The 23,763-nt window shown below is 36.7% G+C and overlaps 1 protein-coding gene across 1 annotated transcript in view; it reads left to right on the forward strand.

Moving 5' to 3' along the window:
* Positions 1-23,763, forward strand: part of LOC107688260 (CUB and sushi domain-containing protein 3-like) — a 311,798-nt gene that overhangs the window by 129,280 nt on the left and 158,755 nt on the right. Inside the window, exons 20-26 of the mRNA XM_016485884.1 lie at positions 2,510-2,697; positions 3,222-3,410; positions 10,320-10,436; positions 12,102-12,317; positions 18,025-18,213; positions 19,290-19,459; positions 19,952-20,108. Coding sequence (XP_016341370.1) covers positions 2,510-2,697; positions 3,222-3,410; positions 10,320-10,436; positions 12,102-12,317; positions 18,025-18,213; positions 19,290-19,459; positions 19,952-20,108 — 1,226 coding nt within the window. The remainder of the gene's footprint in view (positions 1-2,509; positions 2,698-3,221; positions 3,411-10,319; positions 10,437-12,101; positions 12,318-18,024; positions 18,214-19,289; positions 19,460-19,951; positions 20,109-23,763) is intronic.

Raw genomic sequence — 23,763 nt, forward strand, 5'->3', positions numbered from 1 at the left:
GTCATGGTTCGGTACGTTTTCAATACAGCAAAAAGAAAGAAATGCCAGAGAAATTTCCTTGATTTTAAAATATTTTTAATCATGATTTGTTACAGTGATTTGTTTTGCCCTGTTTGAATCAGTTGGAAATGCCTGCCTAAATGCTGCGGGGATAGTTTGTAGAGTGTTTATCTCCTTGTTTTCGTCTAGTTCCATAATTCTGATATTGATAAGAACAATATTTTAAAAAGCCTCAAACTGCCAAGAATGCCCACAACAGATGTATGTACCTACAAACTTCTGAACAAATTAATTTGCCAAGTCTATGAAACCTCCTCCTATAAAACTATATCATATTTTAGGGAAAAAAAACTGCATAAATATATTAATGTTCACATTTTATATTTATTTAGCCTTTATACAAACAAAAAAATGTGAAATCACTGTCAAATAAAGATCGCAATCACCTGAGTACTGATCACCCGCACCTGCAGAGACTCATTAAGTGCACTATATCCCTGCACTCCTCTCACTGCCTCACTGTCCAGTCTACCATTCACCAGCTTGAACTTAGCCTGACTCCTGCCTGTGTCTGACCTGTTGTTTACTTATAGAAGCTCCAGTGATCCTGTTCTCCTCCGATCCCGTTCTCATCCTCCCCAGATACCTGCTAAGGATACCAACTAATTACCCAGAGTTAAGAACCCAAGAACTCTCTATCTTCTCATACTCACCTGTCATCAACTTGCTCTCCGAATTGTCATTGTGCTCTCCTGTTTGCATCCTTACCTTGTGTTCCTGGCTCATAGTGTGACACTCTCAGGCTCACCTGAAAGTGACGTGACATGTGGCCAAGTGTGGTGACCCATACTTGGAATTAGTGCTCTGCATTTAACCCGTCCTAAGTGCACACACACACACAGCAGTGAACACACACATACTGTGAACACACACCCGGAGCAGTGGGCAGCCATTTATGCTGCGGCGCCCGGGGAGCAGTTGGGGGTTCGGTGCCTTGCTCAAGGGCACCTCAGTCGTGGTATTGAAGTTGGAAGAGGACATTCACTCCGCCCACCTACAATCCCTGCCGGTACGAGACTCGAACCCGCAACCTTTGGGTTACGAGTCCGACTCTCTAACCATTAGGCCACGACTTTAATAATGTTAATTTAACTTTAAACTATAACATAGGCTGATTATTCTTATAGATTGAAAGAAAAGTGCTTCAGCCAGGATAAATAATATGAAAAGTGCTCAGAGTTGCTGCAGAAAACAAAAACAAATGGTGAGCAACAACAAAAACATGTTTCTGGAGACGGGCTCATTCTCTGCCAGCAGGACGCGCTTTTGGAGCGGTAGTAACAGTGGTTTCCCCGGTAACGGCTGTACACAAAGCAGCGCTCCGCTCATGAACGCTGCTTTATCAGATACAATGAAAATGCCATCTAAACTTTTCTGAAGACAGTTGGTTCCCTTCAAAGACATTCATATAAAATATCTGCACTGCGTTTTGGTTTTGAAACGTGCAGTGCTCATGTTTATTCAACGAAGTCAAACGCCACAAATAAATATCGAAAATGTTTAAAAATCATATCACCGTTATTGAAAAAAAAATTATATTGTCATATATATTGATATTAAATTATTGTCCAGCCCTAGTTACTAGCCATATTGCAAAGAACGATCTAGTCCAGCCTATGCCTGACTCTGGAGCAGTGTGTTTTTCTTTGGGGGCTGTTACGTCATTTGTGCTGCCTTGTTGAGCACAGTGGCACTGAAGACATTATATTTCACACACTTTATTTTATTTTCCAAATGTAATAGGATTAGTCCAACGAATCGTTCAGTTTGTAATGCGTACCGTACCGAATGGTTCAGTACAAATACGTGTATCGTTACACCCCTACTATCTATCTATCTATCTATCTATCTATCTATCTATCTATCTGTCTATCTGTCTATCTGTCTGTCTGTCTGTCTGTCTGTCACGGAATGCTAACATGTAACATGATTTTAAAGGACTTGGAATATGGTGCACAAGTCTTAAGAGCGATTTTGATTTATAATAATTAAAATGATAATTTTATGGTAATTTTTATGTAACTTTTGGAGCTTTCAGCCCCTGATTATTATTATTATACATGCTTTCATTGCTTGGAAGAGAGAAACTAGGTCGTTATGTAAAAGGTGTTATTTTACTGAAGACAGAAAGCCATACAGGTTTGGAACAACATGAGGGTGAGTAAATGACCGTATTTTCATTATTAGCTCAACTATTCCATTAAAGCAAGCTCACTGCAGCAGATCTGTGTTTATTCGCACATCACAAAGCAGTTTGATCCCATCAATAAACAGCAGCGTGAACACTGGCTGCGCCTGTGACTTCTCATTAAAAGAGGCGGTCAATGAGGAACAGTTGGGCAGCCATGGGTAATGAGCTGTGGATGTGTTTGTGTGTGTGGATAGAAACACATTTCACGTTGTAATATTTATTATCTCTTTTCTTTGATCTGTTTTTTTTTTCCTGCAGGTTCCAGACAGAACTCAATTATGACTTTCTAGAGGTTCACGATGGGCCTAATCTCCTCTCGCCCCTAATCGCCTCTCTAAATGGCACCCAAGTCCCTCAGTTCCTGTTCAGCAGCGGCAACTTCCTGTATCTTCTCTTCACCACCGATAACAGTCGCTCTAACAGTGGCTTTAAGCTCTTTTATGAAAGTGAGTCAGCCGTCTTTATAGACCGGGTGCCTTTTGCCTGAGAAATGATATTTCAACCTGAATCGTATCTGTCTCTCCACACAAGCAAACAGCTTGAGGATTTCTCTTTGTAGTATTCTGTCTCACTCTCTCTATTTCTTGACGATTCTGTGTTTTTCTTTTCCTTTTTCACCCCGTTTTTTTCTATTTGGTGTGCTTTATTGGCTTGACAAAAAACTGTGCGTTCATATTGACAATCCATTTCAGCACAGCTGCATGCAATGCAAATTAAATACTTAATTTGATAGTGATAACGGAATAAGTAACATTAACAAATAAAATAATAATAAATGTAATGTGCAGTGCAATGCAATAAAATAAAATAAAATGTAATTTTAGGTGTTTATATAGCTTTTTCTTCCCCTGAAACTATACATTTGCCTTCAATGCACAACAAAATAAAACTGTAAATGAAATTGACTATACCTTCAACTATGTCTTTAAATTACATAAAATAATCTAAATTTGTGTTCGCTGTGCTTCAGGCATCACTTTGGACACTCACTCATGTTTGGACCCCGGCGTGCCCGTAAATGGGATACGTTACGGGCAGGACTTGGCCATTGGCTCGGTGGTGTGGTTTGGCTGCGAGCCCGGATACAGACTGAGCCACGAGGAGCAGTTGGTCTGTGAGAAGAACCACTGGTGGAGCCACCCTCTGCCGACATGTGACGGTAAGCTGTCATCTCAATTACAAGTCTCAATTAGACTAATTAACGCTGCTCATTTAAACGTTTCTTTGGTTTCTACATTCACAACAATTTCAAGAATATTCAGTAGCATTTTAATGGCTGTATATGCATATAATAATTCTCATCACATTCAATTCAGACTGCAAACGTACATCTCATCTAAAATGTAATTTCTCTGACAGCGGGAAACATCAGTTCCAAATAAACCCAGTTCTCTTGAATCTTAAAGGGATAGTTCACCCAAAAATGAAAATTTGATGTTTAGTAGACGTATGTGCGGAAGCGATCTGTCGCGCGTATACATCACTCATTAGTTACATAGTGCAGAGAGATTGCGGATGTGTTCACTGGCACTGCAATGATCTAAAGATATTTAGAAGCATAGGTCATCACAATGGAAGACGATTTTTATATATCAGACAATGTGGAATTTTTTGCCAGACCGTATTTATTTGACGTCATGTGCTGGATGTTGTGAACGCGCTCAGGACAGTTGGACATTGCGGTGGATCAGAGGTAAAAAATTATATAAATACCGTTCAGTTTCTTGCACAGACCGATCGTTTCATGTCTTAAGATCAATGTATCGTCACGAGCCGCAGGGTTTAATTTGGTTTTGTCTGTGTATGTTTTTTTTCCTCTCAAAGCCGTAGAGCCCATGTTTTTTAACTCAAACCGTTGCAGTCTGTCAGTCATATAATGACAGTCAATATGTTCCATGGCTTTGAGAGTAAAAAAAACCATACACAGACAAAACCAAATTAAACCCTGCGGCTCGTGACAATACATTGAGGTCTTAAGGCACGAAAAGATCGGTCTGTGCAAGAAACTGAACAGTATTTATATCATTTTTTTACCTCTGATCCACCGTGATGTCGAGCCGCAGGGTTTAATTTGGTTTTGTCTGTGTATGTTTTTTTTCCTCTCAAAGCCGTAGAGCCCATTGACTGTCATTATATGATTGACAGACTGCAACGGTTTGAGTTAAAAATCTTCGTTTGTGTTCTACTGAAGAAACAGTCACCTACATATTGGATGCCCTGGGGGTAAGCAGATAAACATCAAATTTTAATTTTTGGGTGAACTATCCCTTTAAGTTTGTGTTCTACTGAAGAAACAGTCACCTACATCTTGGATGCCCCTGGGGGTAAGCAGATAAACATCAAATTTTCATTTTTGGGTGAACTATCCCTTTAAATCAGTGTAATTGCTGACTGGTTATTTGTATAACAGTGTATTTAAAGATGCACAATAGGTATGTTGCCAAAATTGTATTAGTTTTGTTTAGTTTATATACTTAGGACCTATTATTTTTTATAGTGTCAAAAGAATAATTAATAGAGTCATTAAAGAACTGGAATCGTAATGATTCACTTCCCTATGCATTATATTTAGAGGTTTCAGCTCAGAGTGTTACTGCATATTCTATTCTTAAAAAGTCTGTGACTGAGTACTCAAAGTTTTGTCTTGTTTTATGAACAGCTGTGGCACTATGAGAGCTGGCAAAAGACTTGGTCTATTCAGCTGGATGTAATTGTCAGCATAAGTGTGAATTTTAAACCAGAAGAATTCACTGGGAATGTTTGGTTTGCTGCCAGACTTTCGACCAATGCTCTGGACTCTCTGTCAAGACATCTGGTATTTGTCGTTTTTCTAAAACTTTCTTCAAGTCAGAATGAAACTGTTATCCGCAGCCTGTTTTGCTTGCGTAATGTGACATTTCTGAATGACACAAGAAGTTTAGTGAAATAAAATATAGAACTGTGATTTTATCTGTCAGGAAATTATTGGTTCAGGAGCACTCGCTACCAGAATATAGCAATTTGATTGTAGGAGCAAGATGTTGTAGACTAACCATTTTTATTTGGAACAACAGTAGGAACTTTATCAAGAAAGTAAACAGGGTCCTTTTTGTTGACTTTAACCTGCCGGTAAAATGTTCTTATTTCTAAAAGGGCACTTAGCAGGTCTGGCCCATTTGGCGTATTCAATTTTAATGACTTCATGTCATTCTGAATTAACTGAATACGGAGAAAATATTTTGGGTTCTTCACTGTGCCGGAGGGGAGAAAGAAAGAGATTTAGGCAGATGTTGAGCCTGAGGCGCTAGACTCTTTTATCGTCTCACGGGGAGTGACGCTGACATTCATTATCATTAAAGGTGAAGTCGCTGAGGAAATCTGCCTTCATTCCTTGAATTCTGAAGTTCGGTTCTTAGTTTGGACATCTCAAGAAGCACTGACCTTGACTGCATCCCAGTTTGCACACCGTGGCTCTGTTCCAAAACTTTGTGGCATTTTAAGGCATAATAAGTTTGCTCCCAAAAAGAAAGAGTACACTGTTAGACTTTTTATTGTATTTTTGCGGTAATTTACTGGCAGCACTATTGCCAGTAAGTTACTGTAACGACCCCTTTACAGTAGCTTATTGCACGTTCATTTTACAGTATAATGTCCTTACCGCAATTTAATTTTACAGTATGATGGCCTTACCGCAATTTAATTTTACAGTAAAATACCCTTACCGCAACTTAATTTTACAGTACTATATTCTTATATCCTTACTGTAACTTAGTTTTACAGTATAATACTATTACAGTAATTTTACTGTAATTTATTTTACACTATTTATTTTATAAAACCTTTTTAATATTTTCATGAATCCCATTGAATTTAATAAATTCCAAATAAGTGACCTGAGTCCATGTACAACAGTATATTTTTTATTCACTGTCACTATTAAATACATCCATTACTTATTTATTGTGCTTTATTCTGGAACATTACAAAAAAAATTGAGAACTGAATTCATGACAACAAATCAAAACAGAGATCATGACAATATTGCAACAAAAAGAAATATGGCAACAAGCATCCTAGTTGGTTTTGGCTGCATGGCCTCCATAACCACTGACAGCTGATCTGAAACAAAACAGAGGGGAAATGTGTGAGAAATGGTCATGAGTTTATCTCATCTAAATTTGTTCATGGACAGACAAGGTAACAACTTGTGCAACAGCAGTTATTCCCAGTATAGTACTGTTTAAACCGTATTGCTTTTTTGCGCATCCTTGTTGGGGAACTCCATTAGTTGCCTGAATGTACAATCACATTAAGGAGTAACTTTATGGTCCTTCAAACTTAAAGTTTGAACTTTTTTTTTTTTGGAAGTGTTTTAAAGTATATTTTTAGTTGTGACAGCTCTTGATCCAAGGAATATCAGTGTGTATCAGCTACTGTAATTAAATCGTATGGAAACTGGAATCAGAATAAGAGAATAAGAATAGTTGTGAATCGAGAGAGAGAAAGAGCGAGAGCGCTCTTGCTATTTCAAATGACGTCACACATTTAACGGCATTCATTTAACCAAGGAATAAAATATACCATAACTATCAGTAAAAAAGTTGAAAAATAATTGTTTGTGTAAATACTACACATCTATACTGGAAAGGTCAGTATAGTAACTATAATGTATAGTCACTATAGGCCTACTAGTCAGTTGCAGGACAATTGAATGAGTTTCATGAAAGGGGCAGTTTTTGAGGAAAACAAACTTTTCCCTCAGACTGTCCTAGCAATAGCCTATAATTAGATTTTACATTTACTTTCTTCATATTTTTTAATTTCATTGATATTGATAATGGTTTACGTTTTAAAAGTAAGTGAAAAGTACTTACCACAGGAAAACTCACAGCTGACATCTGGCGATTCACTCAGAGGGGAAGTCCGTTATGCGTGCACCGGACACAAGCCTCAGTTTATATAACCTCTGCCAGGTTGTTGTGCGGGCTTTGCACGCGAATAAAATTTCAATTTTGTGGGGTGTAAGCAAAGTTTATATAATTTATTTTTTAATCATTTTAAAAATGCATTTATTTCACCACACTTGTGCTTACCCAGACATTATATTGAGAATGCAGATTCATGTTTTTCATCTGCAGAACAATTTACAGTAGCACTACTGCTTTTGAGCAAACAGTAAAGTTCCACAAATTCCCATATACAGTAAATTACTGTAAATGGCATTAAAATACCAATAATTCAGTGCATATAACAGTAGTTTACATATATATGTAAAACATATATATGGTAGTTTACTGGGCTTTTTTGCGGTAAGTAACTGTAAAATTACAGCAAAGTCTAACAGTGTAGATGCAGCTTCATTATTCAGCCTAGCCTTCTAGAATACCTTCTTTTGGTTAAAAACTATGGCAGAATGAATTTTTGGTATCCTTCTTGGAGAAGACAGTCCCAAAATGCATTGTAATGAACTCAGAGAGAACGTGGGCATGGCTATACCATAGACCGTATAAAAACATGGACGTAGTGTTCGTGACATCACCCATTGGTTTTTGACGAGAGTTTTTGAAGCTCAAAGTGGGCGGAGCGGGCCGCCGCCATCTTGGCAGCGCGTCACCGCATGTCACTCCCGGATAATCGAAACTGGGCAAAGAGGTGGGAGCTGGTTGCTGAAACCACGCCCAGCTAGCTCGACGGCGGTGACAGCAGCGGCAATCCACCTGTCACTCAGAATGCAGAACTTTAAGGCTTAATATAATTTAAACGGATGAGTTATAAAAAAATTCACCCCCCTCACAGTTGTCATGAAGGGCAAAATTTGCTATATAGATCAAAACCACTTTTTGTACCAGGTTGTAAAAAAATTTTTCTGCTGTAAAGTTGGGCATTTTAACATGGAGTCTATGGGACTGACTCCCTTTTGGAGCCAGCCTCTACCGACCAGTCGATGAATTGCAGTTTTAGTCACTTCCGTGTTGGTTTCACGAGAGAGACGGGGAGGTTGCCGCTTGGGCTATACTTTTTATACGCTTGGGCTGTAAACGTATCCCATTTACGGGCACGCCGGGGTCCAAACATGAGTGAGTGTCCAAAGTGACGCCTGAAGCACAGCGAACACAATACCATTTAAATCAACTGAGAGTCAACAATCACATGGACTTTGACTGTATATACATACATACAGTGTGAGATTTGTGCGTCATACTTTTAGTATGTAGTAAAAGTATGTGAACTGGGTTGCAGACCTATGTCTCTTTGTGGACATAACAGTAAAAAATAAAAATAATAGTGAACACATCAGTATTTTGCAGATAAATCTAAAGGATGCCATTTCCCATCTAAAGCATTTTCATTTAAGCACTTAAAATGTTTGGAAAATGTTAGCTCAGTTTCAAAATGATTTTCTGTTCCATTTCATGATGTTATCTCTGACTGTTACTAGTTTTCAGTCAAGTTGTAGCATGGGACTAAAATGTATTTCTTTGGTTTGACCATTACTCAAGATCTATATTTGCCCCAATCAATATTCTAAGCCCTGCCGAGATAATGCCACCAGCCTATTCCAGCTTTTGGTTTAGTGGAAGACCCTATGATAAGGTTTCTTGAGACACCTTGAGTCGCTTTTCAATTGACAGATTGTGTTCAGAAACACAATTAGAGATGAGCCACGAGTTTCAGACTTTCTGATTGCACACTTACATCACCAAGAGTTTATCCGATGCGTGTGAATTTTTGTGATTTTTTTTTTTTTGTTCATCTGCAGTGTCACTTCAACATGTTAGCTCTGTTTATACGTTTTAAAATGTATCCAAATTCATTCTCTTGTTTGTACACAAATCTGAAATATTTTATAAAATAGAATGTGATGAACATGAAGTACTTTTTCTTTTTTTCATTATTTATGCATAATTTACGCATTTGGCAGATACTTTTTGCCCTAAGCATTTTCTAAATGAGTTCATGCATTCCGTTTTTGTTTATTTATTTCATTTTTCATCTGCAGTCTGCACAGATTTCATGGAAATTGCCACATTCATTTCAATGCACCAATGCACCATTTTACAAAAAGAGCCAAACAAAGCAGAATTATTTTCTATTGTAAATCATTTGTAAAACCATTCTTACATAAATTGCTGTATTCAGTTTAGTGTGACGTTTTACATGAATATTGGACCATTCCAAACACGTCTGTGCAAATTGTTCAGAAAACCACTTCTTACCTAAATTGCGATGTGATGAAACCATTCTTACCTAAAATTGCAATCATTTTGGATAAATGTTTTTAACAATGATTTAGCTCTTTCTTTTCACAAATGGTTTACGCAAAATTGTTATTTATACATCATTTATAGATCTGGCAGAGACTTTTGTGTGCAGCATTTTTTTTTAAATGGGTTAATGCATTCCCTGGGAATCAAGCCCATGATTTTGATAGTTTTATAGACATCTCAGTGACATATGTGCGTTTACTTTTTGTGTGCAATTAGATGACGGAGTTTCAGAAATTCAGTATTATTAGGACTGTTCACTAAGCCAAGCGTCATTATTACTTTTACTCATACTCTAAGATTTGAACAGGCTTCTAAGTCTAAGTTTTAAACTTAACACGTCCCACACTGTTTGTGTGAAAATAAATGCACGGACATGCATTGAAGAAGAATGTCATCGAGACCTGTTGTTGGACTCTTCCGACTCAAGCCAGTGAGCAACCACTTTGAAACGGCATAGCAAGGCTCATGCAATCATCCATAACCTCCTAGCATCATGGCAGAGAGTTTTGCATGGACAGTGGCACTCACTCAGTTTCTTAGAATAACTTTCAGAGACAAAGTAAAGTGGTTGTGACCTTTTCTAGAGACAATGGCAGGTGGAAAGTAGCTCAAAGTAGAAGGATTTCTCGTTAACCTTTCAGTGGTATTTTTTACTTCCGGTGAAGGTTTCTCTGCTCTTTGAATTCCCTCAGCTGAACACTGCTTATCTCAACAGAATTCCTGCTCAAAACGGAACACTTAAAGTGATACAAGAACAGTTGCATATGTGCTTCCTGTAAAGTTTCAGATCTTTTTTTAAGATTCCACACGTTTTCCTGCAGCTCTGTGCGGAGGCGATGTCCGGGGCCCAGAGGGCATCATCCTTTCTCCTGGCTTTCCAGAGCTCTATCCCAACTCATTAAACTGCACGTGGACTCTGGAGGTCAGCCATGGCAAAGGTACGTACACAGGAGATTTCTTCTTGTGCTGTCAGTAGAAGATGAGGGCTCGCTTTTGACATCAGATCTGCCACAAGGATGTTTATTTACTGAACACCAGAAAACTAGCCAACAACTGTACTCAAGTAAAAGTACTTCTAAAAAGAATTACTCAAGTAAATGTATAATTATAATAGTTACTTTCTTAAATTTCCCGGTACAAATGAGAAACCGCTTAAGATGTTTCACTGCTTGCAGGTAACTAAACAAATCGTTCAAACTGATTTGTGAACCAATTCAGACTGTTTTGCGACTTGTTTGATGAAGGCCTTGAACAGAATCACTCAAAAGAGTGATTCATTCACGAATGAGGCATCGCTCATGCCCCAGAAAAAAATAGACAGCGTGCTTGGAATAAAATATGCATTTCTTAACATGTATTGCATTAAAAGTAAGTAATGAGAGGAACGTTGCAGTGTAGCAAAGTAAAAGTACAGTTTTTTTTGGCGTTGAAATGTACTCAAGATAAAGTACCCACTTTTAAATCTATTCTTAAAAGTACAAATTTTCCAAAAATATACTCAAATTTAAAGGAGTAGGTGTATTTTGTTACTACCCACCTCTGTTGAACAGTGTGTGTGTGTGTGCACCGAACAAATACAGCATTGTTTTAATCACTATATGCGTGAAACTTGATGTAAAACTTCTAGTTTTATATGCTCATTTTAATGAATTGATATTGATTCTTAAATACCAAGATTGATCTTTTAGTCTGCTGTTTCAGCTGATGCAAGAGTACAACTTCACTAGACGTTATAGAGCGTGCCTCCCATCCAATAATCACAATAAACTTAGTTTTTTTTTTAAACTTTTGATAAGAAACAGTCGCATCTTTCAAATTCTGTCTAGACGCATCAGTTCAAATAGCAGCGGAGCGCCAGTGAATACAATCATCTCTTCCGCTTTACTACTAGTTGCTCAGTGTTTCAAATATGGAAAGACGTCAGTAAAACAGCTTGTGAACAATGTCATGTAGCATTACATTGACCTCAGGCCAGCAATTCAGAAAAGCATTTCACCAAATATATAGGCACTGTATTAGCCTATATATTAATTATATTTTACATTACTTGTTCGTAATGTCTTAATTATTTAATGCATGTTTAAATGAATCTGGCACGAAAACAAGTTATGACAGCATTTTTTTTTTATTTGAGTGGTAATTATTACATTTAAAAATAAATAGCGATTTAATAGTTTGCCTTTGCTGTTAATTGTTACCTTTAATATTATAGTAATAAAAGTTCTCCCTAGTTTACAGCATTAGATGAGATGGATACCTTTATCCTTTATTTATTTGAAGACACAGCCATATTGTATCCACTTAACACCTTGTTTCCTTAGATTCCATTTTTTTATTTGAGTGGTAATTATTACATTTAAAAATAAATAGCGATTTAATAGTTTGCACTTTGCTGTTAATTGTTACCTTTAATATTATAGTAATAAAAGTTCTCCCTAGTTTACAGCATTAGATGAGATGGATACCTTTATCCTTTATTTATTTGAAGACACAGCCATATTGTATCCACTTAACACCTTGTTTCCTTAGATTCCAAGTCATTTTTTTTTACATGACATAGAAGTAAATAATTGGTGTCCTCATCTGATGCATCCTCTTCTCAGGTGTGCAGTTCACGTTTCATGCATTTCACCTGGAGGATCACCATGACTACCTGCTCCTGACGGAGAATGGCAGTTTTGTGCGGCCCCTCGCCCGGCTCACCGGTTCGCAACGACCCCCGCCAGTCAACGCCGGGCTGTACGGCAACTTCAAGGCTCAACTTCGCTTCATCTCAGACTTTTCCATCTCCTTCCAGGGCTTCAACATCTCTTTCTCAGGTGAAAGAAACGGTGTATACCGTTTGAATTTATGGTTCATCCATCCATTCATTCATTTATATATTTTCAATTAGTTTCATTTGCACCAAACCCCACCCCCCTTTTTTTTGCAATGAATAACTAAATTATAAGAAATAGTTAATCTGAAATGAAAATTATGCAATTTTTGTGCATCCCAATGTTATTTTGTTCAAAGAAAAATGTGACCCTGGACCAGAAAGCCAGTCTTAAGTCGTAGGGGTATATTTGTATTAATAGGCAAAAATACATTGTATGGCTCAAAATTATTGATTTTTCTTTTATGCCAAAAATCATTAGGGCATTAAGTAAATATCACGTTCCATGATATTTTGTAAATTACCTACTGTAAATATATCAAAACTTAATTTTGATTAGTCATATGCATTGCTAAGAACTTCATTTGGACAACTTTAAAGGCGATTTTCTCAATATTTAGATTTTTTTGCACCCTCAGGTTCCAGATTTTCACATAGTTGTATCTCGGCCAAATATTGTCCTATCCTAACAAACCATACATTAAATAATGTCAATAAATTGACCCTTATTGACTGGTTTTGTGGTCCAGGGCCACAAATGTGAAGAACTTTTACACAGCTCTTTTCCATTTCACTAAGCACAAAAAAAGGACAAAAATCATCAACAGAGCAGAACTTTTTATGATTGAACTACTCCTTTAAGGGCAGCGTAATGCATTGTTAGAGCACACACCATTCTGATAAAAAGCATCTGCAATACACACAATTTTATGTAAATTGTTGCATTCAATTTGATGCAACAGTTTACGAACAGAGCTAGCTATTCTGAGCAAAGCAAATTGAATTTTTCTGCAGATCATTCATAAACCATTCTTACATAAATTGACGTAATCAGTTCAGGGTGGCAAGTTACATAAACATCGATCCTCACACTTTTCTGTGCAGATTGTTTGTAAAACCATTTGTACCTAAGTTGTGAAATGATAAACCCTTTTACACTTGAAAATTTGCTAACGGTGCAATAATTTACATAAGGATGATTTTTTTTTCTTTAATGAGAGTGATAGCCGTTACCATCCTTTAGTAGAAGATCTAATAATGAATCTTAATCTGAGGATAATATCGAAGATTATTCTAGGACAAGAGCAGTCGCTGTCGTCATCAGTGCCTACAAGCCTGTTTCTATGAAAAGTCATAGCAGCAATTAGATATAGATGGTGCTCTGTACATTGATAAAGGTAATCAATTGGCAACAGCTTGAGCTTCGTCTCAGTGGCTTATTGAAAGTCTGAGACTTATCAGTGTAGCCGGCAGTCTTCTTGTCAGAGTTTAGCGGTGAACTGCAGGCTGATATTAGAGCTGGCTTTGGGCTGCGTTTTTCATTAGTCACAGATCCCCACTGGATCATCCTGCTGCGCTGCACGGTCACCGCGGATACCTACTGGGCACTGGGTTAAACTGGGCTGCCAGTTAGTTGATCCGCCTTTTGACGTAAAAGTGGAAAAGAAACCTATCTGACAGCTAAATATGAGCTCATAGTCGAGAAACCGCCAGGAAGCCAACCGTATTTTAAAGCAGTTGCACCAAATGCCCATTCATGACTGGTTACAGTAACTTTTGCTAACACTTTACTTAAAGTCTTTATATATAATGTATTATAAAAGTAGATTTAGTAGTAGTTTTAATGTGTAAATTATGCCTTGTAATGCACCTTATAATGCATTCAATAATCTCATGAATAATTAGAACCACAGTTGTAATACTTATCTATTCATTGTTACACATTTAGAAAGTATAATGCGTTAAAACACATGACTTAAAAAACGTCAAATATTATAATGCATTTTACCTTTGGTTAGAATTATTTATGAAATTATGTAATACTTTACAAAGTACTTTATGAATACCTTTATAATACATTACACACAAAGACTTTAAGTAAATGGTTAACTAACTTTTTTGTTTTTAACAACAATAACAGGCTTTAAAGGAATAGTTAATCCAAAAACAATTTTTTTTCTTTTTTTATGTCTTCCCATGTCATTACAATCCCATATGTGTGTGTGTGTGTTTTTCCCAGGAATATTGTAAAGAATTTTTACACAGCTAATTTTCCATTCAACTAATCTTCAAGCTCTTTTGTGTTAGAGACAGGGTTATTATCATTACCTAAAACTATATTTAAGGGGGAAAAAACTTAATTTCAAATAAGCGATAGCTGAAATATTGTTTAATTAAAATTAAAATTTTAATTCACAAATTGTTCTAATTTTTGCTTTGTTTAACTTGAAGTACTAACATAATTAAAGCTAAATAACCTACAATAAAGTTTGAAAAATAAAAACTACAGAATGTAGAGAAAAAAAAATTACAAAAAAAAACAAACAAAATACAATAAAGTACAAAAACACATAACTAAATTACTATACATTAAAAAATGTGTGTGTTTAAATAAAAGTGCATACAAAAAATATGCAAATAAAATCTAATTTAAAATATTACCAAAACTATAACAGTATATGATACTACAATAACAGTGGTTACAGGAAAAAACAGATTTTTCATTTTTGGCCGAACTATTTCTTTTAGGTCAGCGTGATACATTGTTAGAGGACATGCCGTTCTGATAGAAAGCCAAGTTGTGAGAAGAGCCCATAGGGTTTGGCTCATGTTTACTGAGCCATCATATACATTAATTAAGGACTTGAGTTATGAATACCCATACAATTATCCAGAAGCCAAGTTCCTGTATCAGCCTAATATATATTCCCCAATGAAAACTGCGGTTGACCTTTTCCTGGTACTGAATATTGATGGGATTGACACAAGCAGACATGCATAATGCAAAAAATATCAGGCATGAAACTGCAGACAAAAGCTTTCCACCATTAACATTCCAGCATTAATGTTAAAAAGTTCAAGGACGAGAACTGATATCTTTACGTAATATGAAATCTATTCAATTTTCTATACAGCACAGAGTGACAAGGTGGAAGCTTTCATATGCTGAACACATCGTGTTTCTAAATAGATTTGAAAATTTGATATTAGAGCTCAGAGGAAGCAAAAGTGACACAAGCAATTCATGTCATTGCCATCGACCATCAAACATCTGAACTCATTGCTCCTCTGCACCGAGCGCCAGGATCTAATTGAAACCACAGCTGCGGTCGTGCGCTAACCGTTTCTGCATATCATTTACATATGTGGAAATGATTCACACTGTTTCTATCATAGCTCTAATTGATCGTTTGAGTGTTTGCAGATAACCCAGGGTAAATGTTCGCTATCTGTTTACTCTGTGAATCATGATGTGATGTTAAACGAGACATTGGTTGAATATAAAAACTGAAGTGCCATGCTAAAATAAAGCAAAAAGAAGACCTGGGTGTCTTTTATCAGAAATAAATTAGAAAATATTTTAATAACAATTATTGTGACAATTCTTCTGCCAAATACTTGACAATAGTTGAAATATTTGCATAATATACAGTAACTTTTTTTTATGTAACTGTTTTAATCAGTACTTTTTGGACATTTAATAGCAATTTTGAGCTTTTCAGCATTTAAGATGCTTACTGTTTGGAGCATCTACAATGCATCAGTGATTCTTAAAGTAATAGTTCATCCAATAATGAAAATTTGCTGAACATTTACGCAGGTCATCCAAGATGTAGATGAGTTTGTTTGTTTATCAGAACATATTTGGAAAAATGTAGCATTACATCACTTGCTCACCAATGGATCCTCTGCAGTGAATGGGTGCCGTCAGAATGAGAGTCCAAACAGCTGATAAAATCATCACAATAATCCACAAGTAATCCACACCACTCCAGTCCATCAGTTATCATCTTGTGAAGCTAAAAAGCTGTGTGTTTGCAAGAAACCACTCCATCATTAAAGGTGGGGTAAGCGATTTTTCAAAACGCTTTAGAAAACTGATTCGGGCCGAGTAGCAAAACAAACTTGTAGCCAATCAGCAGTAAGGGGCGTGTCTACTCATGATGTGGAGGAGAGAGCATTCAGAGCGTTCAGGAAAGAAGTAGGACCCGTGTAAATATCGGATCAGCTTTTCAGCGCTGGAGAGAATTCAAGGAGCGGAAGGCCTGCGATCGGACGCCGAGGTTGCTTTGTTTACCTTTAAGAGGTTTTGACTTTAAACTGTCACTTCTGACTAAAATATCCATAATCCATGATAACGCTTCCTCCAGTGAAAATGTCAATCCCCTGTTGTCCTCTCACATCAAAATCCAACAACATATTTGTTTAGAACAGGTTTCGACTGGTTTTGCTTTTAAACCGTGCTTGATCTGTTCAGATTTCTCTCCTGATTGAGACGAGACACCTTTTTCACTGGAGAAAGCAATATTATGGATAGAGGACTCATATTTTTCCTGCAAGTTGAAAAAGTCTTAATGATAGATTTGTTCATTACAAACGCATACATTTTCAATCCACAAGACACTAATGGACTGGAATTGTGTGGATTATTGTATATTATATATTTATCAGCTGTTTGGACTCATATTCTGACGGCACCCATTCACCGCAGAGGATCCATTGATGAGCGTGCTGTAATGCTAAATTTCTCTAAATCTGTTCCAATGAAGAAACAAACTCATCTACATGGTGGAGGGCCTGAGGATATGTACATTTTAATGTACATTTTAATTTCTGGGTGAACTATTCCTTACAGGAACAAGCCCCTATTTTTGAAAATAGGCTCATTTTTATAAAAAAATTTAATAAAATAGGTTCAAAAATGACCAAAGAGTTTCAATATTTTTCCTATTACCTAGCTGGGGACTATTTTCAGGTGCTGCGTAATATCATTGCGCCTGCTGCACCCATGGTACGGCAGCAAAGTTCCTTGATTATTACGCCGGAATGAGAGTATAGTTCCCAGCCATATCGGCCTAGAAAATATAAACTTTTCATTTTCCGTCGGTCTTAGTACACGATGTAACTACAGAAGAGTCAAAGGAACAAGCCCCTATTTTTGAAAATAGGCTCATTTTTATAAAAAAATTTAATAAAATAGGTTCAAAAATGACCAAAGAGTTTCAATATTTTTCCTATTACCTAGCTGGGGACTATTTTCAGGTGCTGCGTAATATCATTGCGCCTGCTGCACCCATGGTACGGCAGCAAAGTTTCTTGATTATTACGCCGGAATGAGAGTATAGTTCCCAGCCATATTGGCCTAGAAAATCGCAACTTTTCATTTTCCATCGGTCTTGGTACACGATGTAACTACAGAAGGGTCAAAAGTTTTAAATAGGAAAAATATTGAAACTCTTTGGTCATTTTTGAGCGAGATGCTAACGGTCTAATCAGATTCAATGATCTATGCTAAGCTGCAGCTAAAAGTGCTACGGCCAGACCCGGAGATCGGCTGAATGGATTAGAAATCGGTAAAACACAACTGTTTAACTCTAGGGGAGTTGGAAAATTAGCCTATTTTCAAAAATAGTGGCGTGTTCCTTTAAAAATGCTGCCCACGTCAGCAGCTCACTAGGTTTCAGAATTCATTCCTTTAGTTATTCCTTTAGTTTTTACAGTTTACATGAATTGTTTGTCACATCCTGCAAGCTGTATTACAATAAGTTTTAGCATACAATAAGGTTCAACCTGTATAGCATAATCCACCAGCAAATGAGGTCATCTAGGAAAGTATCCGGCTAAACTTTTTGCCTGTTTGTTTCGTTCAGAATATGATTTGGAGCCATGTGAGGACCCTGGTGTGCCCCAGTTTGGCAGGCACAGCGGTGGCAGATTTGGCATCGGCGACACCCTGACGTTCTCCTGTGACCTTGGTTACCGTCTGCAGGGCGCTCGAGAAATCACTTGCCTGGGTGGTGGGCGGCGCATATGGAGTGCACCTCTGCCAAGGTGTGTGGGTACGTGGTCAGCTGCTCTCATTTTGCTTGGACGTCCAGAGTTTGACAAGTCTCCATGGTTGCATTCGAGCTCAATGACGATAGGCTATTGAGCTGTACTGTATGTTCTAAATGGAGTAGTAGTGTACTACTCAAAGCATGCTGCACAGTATACTGTATCCCACATATTATAGATCTAAAAAAGAAATGTACTTAAAACAATTTTCACTCAAAATTGCTTGTCAATTTCACAAATAATTACAAGAAAATTGCAAAAGATGCATTAAATTAGATGTGAAATTCTGAAGTAGAAAGACTGCAATTGTATGTTCTAGTGAAATGTACTCCAATAATCTTCAAAAAATATTTTCAATGTACTTGTAGTACTACTTATTAAATAGTACTTTGAAAAGCATGCATTTTAAATGGTGTTCTCCTAATTGTTATAGCATGCAAATAAGTTTCATGTTTAATTTAGTGATTTGCATCTAGTTTTGGAAGTAAATATGGTTATTTGGCATTTTTTAATAAACAATTTTGAGACTTTTCTTAGACTGAAATAGTGTTTTCTTGTAAAATGTACTCCAATCTTTGTTTTATTTACAACTTTGAGAAATCATTTTTTAGAGTGTATTTGTTGTATACTATATACTACTTATTACTAAAATAGTGCTTCAGTAGTATACAGTATGTATTGATTAACATTTTAAATGGTAATGGTATTATAAAATGCAAAACATGTTTCATGTTTAATTCATTGATTGGCATCTAGTTATTTATTGACTTTTTTTAATCCAATTTGCGTACAATTTCTTATCCTTTGGCAGTGTAATCAAATGATGAGTCATAAAAGAGAAACTGCGGATGATTTTTCTTCATATGTTGAAAATGGAAGGTCAAGTTGAGCGCATTGCATTGATACAGTACTGACTCGAATGCAACTAATGAGTGACCAAATGTTGTTCAATGTTTTTGTTATGTTGTAATATGTTGTCTTTCTGGATACCTCCATTTTTGCTTTTCCTTTATTTCCCCAAATTTACACTTTTTCTGCATTGCTTTTCTACTATGTCACTACGGTTCCCCATTGTCCGTAGCTGAGTGCGGCTCAACCGTTTCCAAGAACGCCGGTGTCCTGTTGTCCCCAAACTACCCCCGCAATTACGAGAACAACCACGAGTGCATCTACAACATTCAAGTACAAGCAGGAAAAGGAATCAACATCTCAGCTGGCACCTTTAATCTGGCTCAAGGCGATGTTCTCAAAGTAAATATTACGTATACACCCTTTGCCAGTTTGTACAAGTGTGCAACACACATTCAATTGATTCTAAAAAGTACCAAAATACTTAATTTAATTGAAAATGTACTGTTTTACGCAATATTCTTCTATTTGCAATGCATATTAATGCTTAAAACAGTGTATTGTTTGCTTAGCAACACATTAACGCAAACTCAGCGTTTTTTCTGGCATTTTATTTGGGCGTCTAACGTTTTTTGATGTTACTTGTTTTCTTGCTACTTGTTTAAGATGGTTCAGAGAACATTTGAAAGTAACATTCCCATAATGTTTGCAAAATTATGAAAATGTAACACTGCCTTACATTCACATAACCAAGATAAAACGTTTTTAAAACTTAAAAAAAAAATGGATTTCTGAGAACATTGAAAAATAACGTTTTCATAACAGTACTAAAACGTTCTTAGAGCGTATTTCATTAGCTGAGAAACTCTATACTTTTCTGGTCTGTTTTCCCAGTTGTATGATGGTCCAGACAACACTGCAGAAGTTCTGGGAGGTTTCTCGGGTTCTTCTTTGTTGGGTCAGTCATTGACCAGCACGTCAAATCACCTGTGGCTGGAGTTTTATTCTGATCAAGAGGATACCGCCGAGGGTTTTAAGCTGGTTTACAACAGTAAGTCTTCTCATACTCTTACTTTCTTCCACACTGCTTGTAGAAACTCACACACATTAGAGCTTCCAGTCTTTAATCTGTCACTTAGATCAGAATCAGAATCAGAAAGAGCTTTATTGCCAAGTATGTTTGCACATACAAGGAATTAGTTATAGTGTCACAAGCTTCCAGTACACGGAGACAACAATAACACACAGATAATAAAAATGAGATGTGAATAAAATACACATGCATAAATATAAACCACAAAAAAAAGAATAAATTGTATGTACAGGTGTGCTATAGATGGAGTAGGAATAGAATAAAATAAAATAAGTTGTAGGGATGTACTAGGGTTTAGGGTGATAAATAAGTATAAGGTTATTGCACATACTGTACTATAATTGCACAATGGGAGAACATTAACTGTTCATGAGGTAGATTGCCTGGGGAAAGAAACTGTTCTTGTGCCTGGCTGTCCTGGTATTCGGTGCTCTGTAACGCCGACCAGATGGCAAAAGTTCAAAAAGGAGATGGCTTGGATGTGATGGATCCAGAGTGATTTGCTGAGCCCTTTTCCTCACTCTGGATGTATACAGTTCTTGGAGGGTAGGCAGGGGGGCACCAATAATCCTTTCAGCAGTCCGAACCGTTCTCTGTAGTTTTCTGATGTCTGATTTTGTAGCTGAACCAAACCAGACTTTGGTTACATGACTTAAGACATTGGTTACATGACATAGATTACATGACTTAAGTAGCCCTTCGCAAGCTACCTCCGTGGTGTAGCTTTTATTACCGAAAAGTGAAAATAAAATCAACCTGCGTTCATTAGGCACTTGCTGCAGACATCAATTGAGTTGAGTTCATTTGGGGTGTTAATATTCTTGTTAAGAGCTCAGAAACTCCTGAAACTAGTCGAGTGTCGCCCACAAGCTAACAGAAGCAATAATCGAGTCGGGCATGTAACATCAACAGCGTTTCACTAATATTTCAGACTTGATGAGCTTTGATGATAATTAAATTCAGCCCTACCAAGACTGCAAATGACTGTACTTTTATTAGTCCCATCTGGATTTCATAAAGTTGCAATTAAAAAGGCTTTTCTCGCACAATGCTTCGCCATAATTTACTGATAAATGAGAGTCCGCTGTGGGAATGTGTCTGAGTGCTGAACTCCTGCACCCTTGCAAAAGTTCCAACGTTTTCACAGTCTTCTTAAAGATTTATTCAAAACTCTGGGTTTCATAAGAAGTCTCTTATGCTCACTAAGGCTGCATTTATTTTGATCAAAAATACAGTAAAATAGTGGTATTGTGAAATATTGTTTTTGTTTAGAATAATTGTTTTCTATTTGAATATATTTTAAAATGTAATTTATTCCTGTGATCAAAGCTGAATTTTCAGCATCATTACTTCAGTCTTCAGTGTCACATGATCCTTCAGAAATCATTCTAACATGCCGATTTGCTGCTCAAGAACCATTTCTGATTATTATTAATGTTGAAATCAATTGTGCTGCTTCATATTTTTTATGGAAACTGTGATGCATTGATTTCAGGATCCTTTGATGAATATAAAGTTAGAAAGAACAGCATTTATTTCAAATAATTTTTTTTTTTTAACATTATAAATGTCTTTATACTGTCAATTTAATCCGTCCTTGCTGAATAAAAGTATTAATTTCTTTCTTTCAAAATAAATCTTACCAACTCTAAAAATTTTGAACAGTATTGTACACATTTAGGATGCTGTCAGTGAATTGATATTGTACAAAAATGGTCAGAAATGAACATGCACCAAGTGTCTAACATCATTAAAAATTGGCTTTGGTAAGTAAATAAAATGTTACTGTTTGTCAATACAAGTGATTTACAAAACTGTAAGAAACTATTTTTAATAGGAACTGAAATTTAGGATGTTTTATCAGATTGTAAGAATGATAATCTGACCATTGTGGATGTAAATGACAGGAGCGAATCTAGATGTCATTGATTGTCACATTACATGTCACAAAATATTTATTTGGAATAATAATGTTAAATACAGTGTTATGGGCAGATGTAATAATTAGTTCATTTTGGGTGCTGTGTGTACAATTCTATGTAGGAATGCCTACAGATGTGAATGAGATTTCCCGCTCCCTCTCAATCTGTGTATCATAAGCCACCTCTCACCTCACAGCGGAATATATTAGCTCAATTAATTTTCATTTCTGGATTAATATCTTCATTTCATTGTCAGCTTGAACTGTATAATTGTTCCCAGCACTCGCTGCACCACACACACGGTTTATTGCTTTTGTAATGAAACCCTTTGAATTAGCGGCATCTTTTGCATGGATTATTAGTGCCATTGAGAAAGCACAGAGACTCTTAATTTCCTTTGTTTGAAATTATAGGTTTTTCTTTTCTCATGAGAAGTTTTCTAATGTGTCTACCACAGTTCACAGTGCCGTATTATTTTATATCTTAATCATAAAGCGTGCAAGGCTCTGAAGCAGGATTATAGCTGGTTGTAGCGTAACGGTAACGTCCCAGCGTGAGGAAAACATGATTGTGAATGAGGTTAAAGGGGTCATATGATGCGATTTCAAGTTTTCCTTTCTCTTTGGAGTGTTACAAGCTGTTCGTGCATAGATAAGATCCCTAAAGTTGCAAAGACTAAAGTCTCAAACCCAAAGAGATATTCTATTTAAAAGTTAAGACTCGACTACGCCCTCCTAAAACGCCTCGGTTAAACACGCCCCCACGTCTACGTCACTGTGTGGGAAGATTTGCATAACACCACCCAAATGTATGCGCAAAGAAAGAAGGCGTAACTTTGATTCTCGCTGTAGTATTGTTACCGCCACCGCCATGTTGTGGATCGCTTAGTGTTTCATTGCGAAAGCGAAAATACTTTGTTTGGCCTTCCAAAAGAGGACACAACTAGAAATCAGCGGTTAAGTTGTATTTACAACACTGTTCCAGAACACTTCAACCCAAATATTCAGATGTGTGCAACGCATTTTAATGTTCTTTTTTAGCAACCTCCTATGGCCCCTTTAACGTCGGTACTGAGCACTGCTTCAGCTCTTTGACAATGGAGGTGTGACTTGCTAATGCCCAGTGCTGGAGGCGTTCAGATGGACTTGCTCATTTACTGCGTGGCACTAACAGCCTCTCATTTGTCTATCAAGCACTGATAACATGCTGAATTACATCCCATGCATTTGGATGTTGACCTTAGCTGTGCTAAAAAGAAAAAGTGAGAACTCAGAACAAAGTGTCCTTTAAAGGAATAGTTCATCATATTTAGTTGCATGCCATTTCACTTAGTTGATTTGTTTCATTTAATATAAAAGAATAGAATAGAATATAAAATATAATATTATATCCAGTAACTAGCATCAAACATTAAATATGAAAGCACATTCCAGGGCCCAGTTTATGGCAGGGCCCCACTCTGACCACAATAGTGGACAAAGGTTTGCTACAATTTGATTGGATCTTGGTGGACTTACATAAGCAAACTGTCACTGTCATTAACACACCTTAATTGACACGTGATCCAAATATCATAACGTCAGTACCCATGGGTGAGTACCCATCACTAAACTATTTCGCCTCCCTAGGTTGGTGAAAGCAAAATTCACTACATACATATATACATATATATATATATATATGCATGTGTG

The sequence above is a fragment of the Sinocyclocheilus anshuiensis genome, unplaced genomic scaffold, assembly GCF_001515605.1.
Source record: "Sinocyclocheilus anshuiensis isolate Anshui unplaced genomic scaffold, SAMN03320099.WGS_v1.1 scaffold1162, whole genome shotgun sequence".
Taxonomy (NCBI): Eukaryota; Metazoa; Chordata; class Actinopteri; order Cypriniformes; family Cyprinidae; genus Sinocyclocheilus; species Sinocyclocheilus anshuiensis.